General features: G+C 45.1%; 1 protein-coding gene across 1 annotated transcript; it reads left to right on the top strand.

Annotated features, from left to right (window-relative positions):
• The first annotated feature begins 335 nt into the window (after positions 1 to 335).
• Positions 336 to 9,670, top strand: M6PR (mannose-6-phosphate receptor (cation dependent)). The gene is made up of 7 exons (XM_004692935.2): positions 336 to 528; positions 3,819 to 3,995; positions 5,285 to 5,451; positions 6,546 to 6,655; positions 6,917 to 7,047; positions 7,567 to 7,693; positions 8,119 to 9,670. Exons 2-7 carry the CDS (start codon positions 3,820 to 3,822, stop codon positions 8,239 to 8,241), a joined length of 834 nt encoding a protein of 277 aa, XP_004692992.1. The 5' UTR covers positions 336 to 528; position 3,819; the 3' UTR covers positions 8,242 to 9,670.
• Positions 9,671 to 9,727: the final 57 nt, after the last annotated feature.

The following is a 9,727-nucleotide window of genomic DNA, read 5'->3' as shown; positions in this document are numbered from 1 at the left end:
CCTAGAGGAAAGGCCCCTTCCGTCCCTTAGGTTTCCGCCGCCCGCCCTCACCTGCCGCGGAGCGGGCCGGGCTCGTGGCCGCACGTGACCCCGCGTGACGCGATCCCCCAAGCCGAGACGCTCGGAGGCGGGGCCCTGGACCCCCATTGGTAGAAAGGCGACCCGAAAAGGTGGGACGTAACTTGAAAATCTGGGGAGTGATTGGACTCGATGGGGAAAGGGCGGGGCTACATCCTAGCCAATCATCGCCTGAGATTGGCGGGGAGGCGGGGAAGGGAAAGGGGCAAGAGGCTTTTGTGGTCACATGCCGCGGGGTCTAGTGGGAGGAGCAGTTGCCCAGCGGCCTCTTGGTGCTTCCTGTTTCCGGTTCCAGGAGCGCTGCATCGAAAGGCGCCTGGGGACCGCTGGCCTCTGACACGAGCTTTGGGACGGGGGTCTGCGGCTGGCCGCTCGCTGGCCCCGTCTCCCTGCCCCAGTCAGAAGCCCCCCGGGGGTTCTGAGCCTGGGTACCGCCTCCGCCCACGACACGTGAGTCCGAGGGGCGTGGAGGAGGAGGGGGCTGCAGAGCGCACACCTCCGCGTCTGTGACAGGGGCCGGGATCGCTGGCTCTCCCGGGGCCGGGAAGACTGGCTCTCCGTGGGCCAGGGATCGGGCTCGGGAGCGCTGGAGCAGGATGCAGGAGCAGCCGCGAGGGCTGGAGTCAGAGCCGCGGAGGAGGTGGAGGGGGCAAGAGTTCCAAGATCAGAAGGAGGGGGTTACGTGTTTGGGAAGGAGGGAAAGGTCCTAAGTGTGGAATCCGTTTGAGGTGTTACTGGACACCTCTCGGAGGAGTGGGCCCGCGTGGTGGAGGGAGGTGAAGTGGCCATCGTGGAGATGCTTGTGGCCCTGAGAAGTTGGAGCATCAGGCTAGACTGCACGAGAATTTCTAGAACCCAGAAAAAGGTTTCAGGGAGATGTTTTGTGTGGCTTCGGAAGAGCAGCTTAGAGGAATTACCCTCTGTCGGGAGTGTCCGTTCTTGGAACTTAGAACTACTTATCGGAGACTTTTCAGCGTGGATCCTTTTAGCTAATTAGGGCTCTTCTGCAAGTGTGGGCTGCTGGAGACGGGAGATAATGTTACAGCAGAAATGAGCCCGACAGAAGAAAGTAAAAATTCCATCGAGAAAACTAATTTTAAAAAATCCATTGGAAAACATCCATAGCTAGTAGCCTCGAGAGGGTGGCAAAGTGAGTGGGAGAGAGGTCCAGTAACATAAACGGGCTCCCACTTCTTGGCTTACCATAGGTCACCCCAGTGAGGGAGAAATTTTAACGTTACCAAATAGAAGTGACATTATAGTATAAGAAAAGGGAAGGGGATTTTTCCTGATCGTGAAGCCCAGCCCTTTTTTCCCAAGTGTCTAGACAGACCCTGTCACTGTAGTAATTGTAAAACACTGAAGAGGGGCTGCCCATGCATATCTCTCTTCCTAACACATTGCTGAATCCCTGTATTTACCACAAATTATTCAGCAGGTATCTTTGTGGCTTGAGTAGTACCAGTTGCTCCACTGACTTCATACTCATTTAGTACTTGCATAACCTAGGTCAAGTAACTTAACCTCTATAAGCAGCAGTTTCCTTATTTGTAAAATGGGAAAAAAATAATCTACTTTTGTGTTGTGAAGAACTGTAAACATAATCCAGACCAAGCACTCAAAGCATGTGGGACTGAATCAAAGAAAAGCAAATCACACAAACTGTAGAGCCTAATGCTCTGCAGGAAAGCAGGGAGAATATTGTCATCCTAACCAAAACAAATGCACGTGGCTCAGCTTGCTAATAACCAACTGCAGGATATTTAACCCTTTGCCATTTTTAATTTTGTAAGATTCTTTGTTTGAAATCAACTGTTAATAGATAAGAAACTGACTTCTCAGCCAAGGAACACAGCCTTCTCTCTGAGCACCCCTTCAGAAAAATGTTCTTAGGGAAACAAATCATGAAAGCCCAGAATGTTGAAACTGTAAATTGGGTCATGAGAATACAAGGAAAAGGCTAAATCGCTTTAATTAAAGGAGGCTATTATTTCATTTATGTAAACTCAGCTGGTCAAGTTGTATGTTGAGCAATGAGTTTATTTAGGGAAGGTGGGAATTTGAGGTCTGAGTTCTTTATTCCATCTCTTTTTCAGTCAACTGTGTGAGGAATCACTTCCCCTTTTTTTCTTGCTTTGTCAAAAAGAAAGCAAAGCTTTGGCTGCCAGCCTTCCCCTCAGCCCTCCCCCCTTACACCCACTCAGCTACTGTGAAATGAGAGATACATGTGGAAGTTGAGTGGCGATCTTGAGCTCTGGAGCCACGCAGTTTCACTCCATTAGCTGTTGTCTGTTTCCTCATCTGTAAATTGGGGGCACTAATTGTATATAACATATAGGGTTGTTGTGAGGATTGATGAATTAATAAAGTAAGTGCTCTGTTGTTTCCTAGGGTTGTGGTTTTAGTGTCTTAAATGGGTTGGGGGTGGGGGGCTCAGGCCTTAGGACTGTCTGTAAGTACTCAGTGGAAGCACTCTATAAGTATTTCTGTAGTGAATTGGTATTCTGAGGACACGAAGTGAGGGAGACAGCTTCCCAAGCATTTGTGACCCTGGGAGAAATGTGGTAAACAGTCAAACAGCACTTTGTTTACAAAAGCTCATTCAAGGATCAGTACTTTTGTTTTCCCATCTTTAAACTTCTTTATGCCCGTTATCCTGACTATTTCACAGTTTATATTATAAAGATGCGATGGAGTCAGTGCATTGGCATGAAAGAGAGAATGTTAAAGAATACTTGAGCCCAAGTCCAGACTTGTAGTGTGGAAGTTTAGAAATGAGAAAAGTTTGGAAGAATAAATCTTTGTATCAGGAAGAGTTGTAACGCTGATAGGAAACTGACAAGTAGCAGAGGACCCCAGAGTGAAGTGTTTTGGGAGGGTAACTCACTGTGTCCTGGGTGTGAAGATGGCTCAGAGAAAAAGAAGTGCGCTTAGGCTGTGGAGCCGTGTGCTTCCCTTCCAAGGGCCGTACAAGCCAAAGGCGCAGGTCTGGGGCCTGCTGGCCTGTGCAGTGACAGTTCCCAAAGGTCATGAGCACCTGGGAGGGTAGAAAAGACAACTGTACTTACTGGAAATTTGGAAGACTTTAAACCACTTCTTTTGACCTAGTGAATTTTCTTCCTGTAATTTTAATGAGGAGATGATTTTGCAGGAAAGTTGAGAATGAAAGCAGACAATGTGGCATCTCTATTCACCATTCTGATTTGGTGGGTGTGCGCCTGTTGGACTCTGGGATGCTCCTAAATACTGATAATGACATTAGAGCCCAAAGTCTTCAAGTTCTTGTTCCCAACTTTACATCTTTCCTTGTGATTTATGACCAAGTGGTAAGTTGTAATGAGAGAAGTTCCTAGGGAGGGCCACTGGCTTAAGCTGTATTTATGAACTAGCATTAAGCTTTAGATAATGAGATACCACAATGTAATTTCCAACAAGCAGTAAAGAGAACAGGATGTCTCCCCCTAGGCTCTCGTAATTCAGTAATTATTTTTTGTTCTTTCCCTCTGCTCACCTCCATCGTTTGCTATGAAAGCGTTATCTTGGATTAAATTGAAAGCTGTCTGAGTTTCCCAGTGCAGTTGCTCCAGCACAGATATTAAAATGTACTATTTTCTGCATATGTCAGAGAATCATATATTCTGCATAACCAGAATTCTGTTGATTTATCGCCCATTCCTGTACTTTAACTCTCCTTTCTCTTGATTCTTTCACTGTTCCCAACACACACCCACTCCCAAAAGGATGTCCCCCGTGTACAGCTGCTGGAAGACTGGCCTGCTGCTGCTGCTCCTGGCTGTGGCAGTGAGAGAATCCTGGCAGACAGAAGAAAAAACCTGCGACCCGGTCGGAGAAAAGGGTAGAGAGTCAGAGAATGAGTTGGCACTACTGAAAAGGCTAAAACCTCTGTTTAACAAAAGGTAAGTTAGAAGCACCTTAAGGGACTTGAGAAAATAACTTGATTGAAGCATCTTTCCCTTCTCTTGCTGGTTTTATTTTAATGTGACCACTGACTTTGGAGGGAATACACGCATAGTGACCTCCTCTGAGAAATGGTTCTGTTCTGACCTTTAATATTGGTCTTACTTGGCCATGACATCTTGCATTCTCCTAAAATATAAAACAAATTCTTAATCCAGTTTTCGGTGGCAGTATATAGTTCTCATAGGCAGAAGAGTAGCTGGTTCCAAGACTGGGTCTGAGAAACCAGCTTGGAGGAGTTTAAAGACATCACGTACAACAACATGGATGGACCTAGAGAGCATTAGCATAGTGAATAGGCCAGAGGGTGACGTGCATCTGCTTTCTTCATAGTACAGAAACCAAACAAACAGGTGAACTAAGTAAAACAAAAATAAACGTTTGCACCATGAGAACAGTTGGTGGAGGGGAAGAGACATAAGTCAAGGGCAACAACGCAGGTCTCTGGAAGCTGGAAGGGGATGTTTCATGGTGAGCTTCATGTAAGTGCATGTCGGTTCTCAATATGAGCATCTAAAACTTATAGAATGTGATAATGCACTGTCATTTCAATAAAAACTGAGGGGGGCAAGGCATTACAGTCACATGTCATTTAACAATAGGGATTCGTTCTAAGAAATGTACCACTAAGCATTTCATCATTGTGCAAATGTCACAAAGTGTTACTCTCCACACTGCACTTCTCCATTTCACTGGCATAGCAATTCACAGGGCAGCTTGGCAGAGGGGCTGGATCATCCATAACTTCCTGTCGCTCCTATGGTACAGAGGTGTGTGTTACCACATCACAGGGCAATAGGAGTTTGGGGACCACCGTCATAGGTGTGGCTCGCCATTGACTGAAATGTCCTTATGAGTGGCGCAGGACCGTACGTGATGCCAACTCCATATAATAGAATGTTAGCAGGATCAGATAAACATATTTAGGCCGCTATATGTCGTAATTATCAGGAGCTTTCAGATATAGAAATCTGAAGATTAAGGAACAAGGGAGTATCCCGTGAACATAGATTCTTATTCATGGGAATTGGTGTCAAACATTCTAGCTTAATCCAGAGCAGGTATTCTAGAAATGCCTTGAATGTCTAGATGTGGTGGGTGGAGCATTTTAATTAATCATCACCAATCATTAGGGTGGTCAGTCAGCATTATGATGGCACTTGAGGCCGTTCTTCTGAGGCCAACCTCCAGTAACTCTCCGTTTCCTTCTCCTCCTTTCTCCTTACAGCTTTGAGAGCACTGTGGGCCAGGGCTCAGACACATACATCTACCTGTTCAGGGTGTGCCGGGAAGCTAGCAACCGCACTTCTGGGGCAGGCCTGGTGCAGATCAACAAAAGTAACGGGAAGGAAACGGTGGTAGGGAGACTGAATGAGACTCACATCTTCAATGGAAGTAAGACTTTCCCTGTTGGTTGCAGGTCAATCCTTCTGGCAATTCTTAATGTCTCAGCCTTTCCCAGTGTCTTCATTTTGCCATGAGATGTGTGTGGTGCAGCACACCTGAAACAGATACCTAGTTCCACCTTGACTCGGAGCAAGGTCTTGGACACTGAGGTGTTTGTTTTAAAGTTAGCGAAAAACTGATGGAAAAAGCATTCCAGCTGGAACTAATAACCTGGAATCCTTTTATTCACCCAAATATGTCAGTTTTTCATGCTAGACTTGAAGATACCAACTACTACCATTTCTGACCAAATTCATCAGACTTTCCTGATTAAATTTTAGATTAGGCTGTTTGATAAACCAACTGGTCTATAAAGATTTCGCCCCAACTTGTTGTGTTATTTCTCAAAAGTCATAAAAATCTTACTGCTGGAAAGAACCAAGTGAGCACCAATGGCCCAGTTCCCTCCCTTACTAAGTGAATAACTAAATGACCCAGTGCAGGCATTTGCTCCTATAAGTAATAATTTAAAGACTTTGGGGCTGAGGGTCAGAAGACTGGACTTTTAACCCAGTTCATCATATTTACTTGTCCTAAGAAAAATAATTTCACCTTAGGATTCTGCTGCTTTTGTGCAACATTGGAAGCAGAATCCTGCCTTATTCACCTCGTATGCTTGTTGAATCGAATGAAATGTTTCAAAAGAAATTCGAATGCAGTAAACACTGACAAACGGTCTTCCAATCTTAAAAAATGTTCAACTTAATCTGTTACTAATTTTAAATCTTAGGCTTTCCCTACTACCCAGTATCTGCATCAAACTGCCTCTCTGGAGGTTAGCAGGTGTCGAAGCTGTGGTAAAGATACAGATCATAGTATTTTTGCATGATCAGTTCCCAGATTTAAATGTGGAAGATTAAGATGCCTCTATGAAAATATCATTCTCTTAACACACAGCTACCATAAAGAAGCCAGTTTTCACTTGGTATTTCTGCTTTCAGAGCTCACGCTGTGAGGGCAATTCGAATTCTAGCCCATGTACTCCCCAGGTCTGCCTCTGCTTTCCCCCACCCCATGGCTGCCTTTTCCCTCTCCCTCCTCAGGTAATTGGATCATGCTGATCTATAAAGGGGGTGATGAATATGACAGGCACTGTGGCCGGGAGCAGCGGCGTGCAGTGGTGATGATCTCCTGCAATCGACACACCCTAGCGGTGAGGCACCCGGGGCCTATGAGCCTAGAGAGGAGAGGGCTGACCTGAGGTGGGAGAGCTTTTAGCGCGGGATCAGGCTGCACTGGGCTGCCTAAGAAGAAACTGGCAGTTCAGCTTTTCCCTGTCACGGGCTTCCATCTTGCATCATACATGGAAAATAGGTGGTTGATATGAGCAGAAGCTGACATTCTTTGGATTTTGTGGGGTTTCTCTTAAGTCACTTTGCCACATGAGTGTGTTCTGTCCTTTCTCATCCATCAGGATAATTTTAACCCTGTGTCTGAGGAGCGAGGTAAAGTCCAAGATTGTTTGTACCTCTTTGAGATGGATAGCAGCTTGGCCTGTTCCCCAGAGATCTCTCACCTCAGTGTGGGATCTATCTTACTCATCACGTGAGTATTCTTACCATCGGTCCAAATCTGCCTTTTTCGTGAGAGACCTAAATTACTTGGTGATATACGAGCATGAATTGTTTGTGAATGTGTGTGTAATACACAACTGTGGGGAAGAACTTTTTGTGAAACTCTTAACTCTGACTATGCAAGTTACAAATTACAAATAGGATTTTAATGCCCCCCCCCCGATAAATATTTGCATTTTCTTCCCTACTAACGAGCTGAAATGTTTCTAGTTATCCCACTAGAGTATTAGAAGCTGGGACAAATAGTCTCATAGCTGATGGTGATTGTGCTTGACTACAGTTTTTTTCCTGAACCTTTTACTTTTCTGTCTGAAAATGTTGTTTGGTTTTTCTAAAGAAACTGTCAGTCCCCTTTATCATTTAACATCACAGCCCTTTTATTTTCATATGACACAGCAAACAGCTAACCAAGAAGATAGAGTTCTGTGTCTGAGTTCTACTGGTTTGTTTGTATTTGGGTTTAAGTGTGGATGTCTTTCCTCCTTCACAGGCTGGCATCACTGGTTGCTGTCTACATTATTGGGGGCTTCCTGTACCAGCGACTGGTGGTGGGCGCCAAGGGAATGGAGCAGTTTCCCCACTTGGCCTTCTGGCAGGACCTTGGCAACCTGGTAGCAGTAAGTAGCTGGGCCACTGACCTATGTAAAGGTTGGGTGACAACTCTCCTGGCTTGCCCAGAAGGTTTCTCTGAGACACCAGATTTTGTGTTAAAATTACAAAAGACACAGCAAGCCAGGATAGTTGGTTGCCCTGGACAAAATAAATAGTACAGATTTAGAGGGACTAAAAGTCTAGACTGTAAGAGAAACACCGTGGCTTAGATTTAGCGATCTCATAACTTTTAAAGAGTTGGAATGGGGAGAAGGTAAGCCCAATTAGACTCTTTCTTGTTTACCCTAAATTAAGTTTAGGCTGATCCTTGGAGCTTTTGGATTTTCATCATCCTCAGGGAAAACTACTTCCTGCCTTAAGCTATGCTTTCCCTTACCATTAATTGGTTATTACAAATTCTCATTTTCTTCCTTTGCTTTCTTCCCTACAGGATGGTTGTGACTTTGTATGCCGTTCTAAACCCCGAAATGTGCCTGCTGCGTACCGTGGTGTGGGGGATGACCAGCTGGGAGAGGAGTCAGAAGAAAGGGATGATCATTTATTACCAATGTGATTGCACTTTAAATGTCCAGCTGCTTCTTCAGTCCCCCAAACCAAAGCGTACTCAGCCAGATTTCTCAAGCAGGCTCTACTCCGGTCTCTCATCTCATCCTTACTATTGCTCTTGCTTTCGATTTGCATCTTCTCATAGTAGAAATGCCTTCCCTTTCTTCCCTATTTTCTGTTTTTGAGAGGCACAGTGTAGGACAAAAAGTAAGTGGGGCCTACGACCGCAGGGCTGTTGCACATTCTGGGTATCAGAAGGTACAAGTAGGACGGACAGCTGCAGGGAACAAGAGCGTGTGGCAGGCTACCTGACCCTTTCTTTAAACATATTTTCACAAGTTTTTGAGACACTGGAATTAAAAAAAAAAAAAAATAGGCCAAGAAACATTATTTATACATGGCTTGATTGCTTTCATGCTGTTACTCTGTACCCTACAGTAGTCTCCATGAGAATCTGGATGTAATTTCGTGCTGCTTAGAACTGCTTTTTAGTGATTAACTTGGTTATGACCCAAGTACTGCCAATTGGTGTGAATTGGAGACGTTCTAGAAACTTGCTTCTGCCACCTCTGGGATTAGGATGGGGAAAATGAACATTGCCATTACAGGCTTGTCAGGTACTTGGTGGCTCAGGAGTGACTTCTTCAGAGTTGGAATTGGGCCCTGGATTGTGGTCTGCGGTTATTGGTCCATTTGTAGCCTAGATGCCTAACCTAGACGTCTAGTCCATCGGAAAGGGAAACTGAAACCAGCCTCCTGCCTCCTGTGCTGCAGGGGTTCTGGAAGGAGGGAAGTCTGTTTACCTTATAGTGGGATGTCTGATGGCTTTCTTCTCCCACTTGCAGTACAAGCTGGCCCAGCTTCTCACTCCTGACATGCTTCCCTCTGCCAGTGTTTTCTAAATATGTTGCACTTTCTTCACAGGCATGTCATGTTGACTTTTTTTCTCAATCTTCTAGAAAGGGAATGGAAGCAGAAGTGGGACATGTCAGGCTCTCCATCCTCGCTGGGTGGGAGTGCTGTACCTCTCCCTCCTTCTAGCTCAGGGAAGAATCTTCCCCACAGCCATTGGATGGGGAGATTTTAAACCCTCTCATGCTTCCACCTTTCTCTTTAGGCCATGTGTCTGGAAACCTGGCCTAATCTTTCACTAGTAGTGAACCCCTGGGGCACTGAAGAGTAAACATGGCTCCACTGAACGTGAGGGGAATGGGATCAGCAGGCAGGAGCCTTTTATAAGCCTTTAGAAATGAAAAATTATTTCATTTTGGACTTTAAATACTGTTGGAATGATTTTTTTCTCTTTCTAAACAGGGAAAATAATGTTATAAAAGCATCTTTGTTATTTGTTTGGCTCCTCCCCTACACTGGTGTTTAAAAAAAACCCTACACTTTTGTACAAAAACACATAAAAGATTAAAAAAATACAAAACATGCTGGCCTGTCGTTTGTGTGGAGAGGGTAGAGATACAGGATGCAGTAGTGACAACTGA

The sequence above is a fragment of the Condylura cristata genome, unplaced genomic scaffold, assembly GCF_000260355.1.
Source record: "Condylura cristata isolate star-nosed mole 26May11 unplaced genomic scaffold, ConCri1.0 scaffold00034, whole genome shotgun sequence".
Classification (NCBI taxonomy): domain Eukaryota; kingdom Metazoa; phylum Chordata; class Mammalia; order Eulipotyphla; family Talpidae; genus Condylura; species Condylura cristata.
The sequence above is the reverse complement of the archived record's forward strand: the minus strand, read 5'-3'. Positions and strand labels throughout refer to the sequence as shown.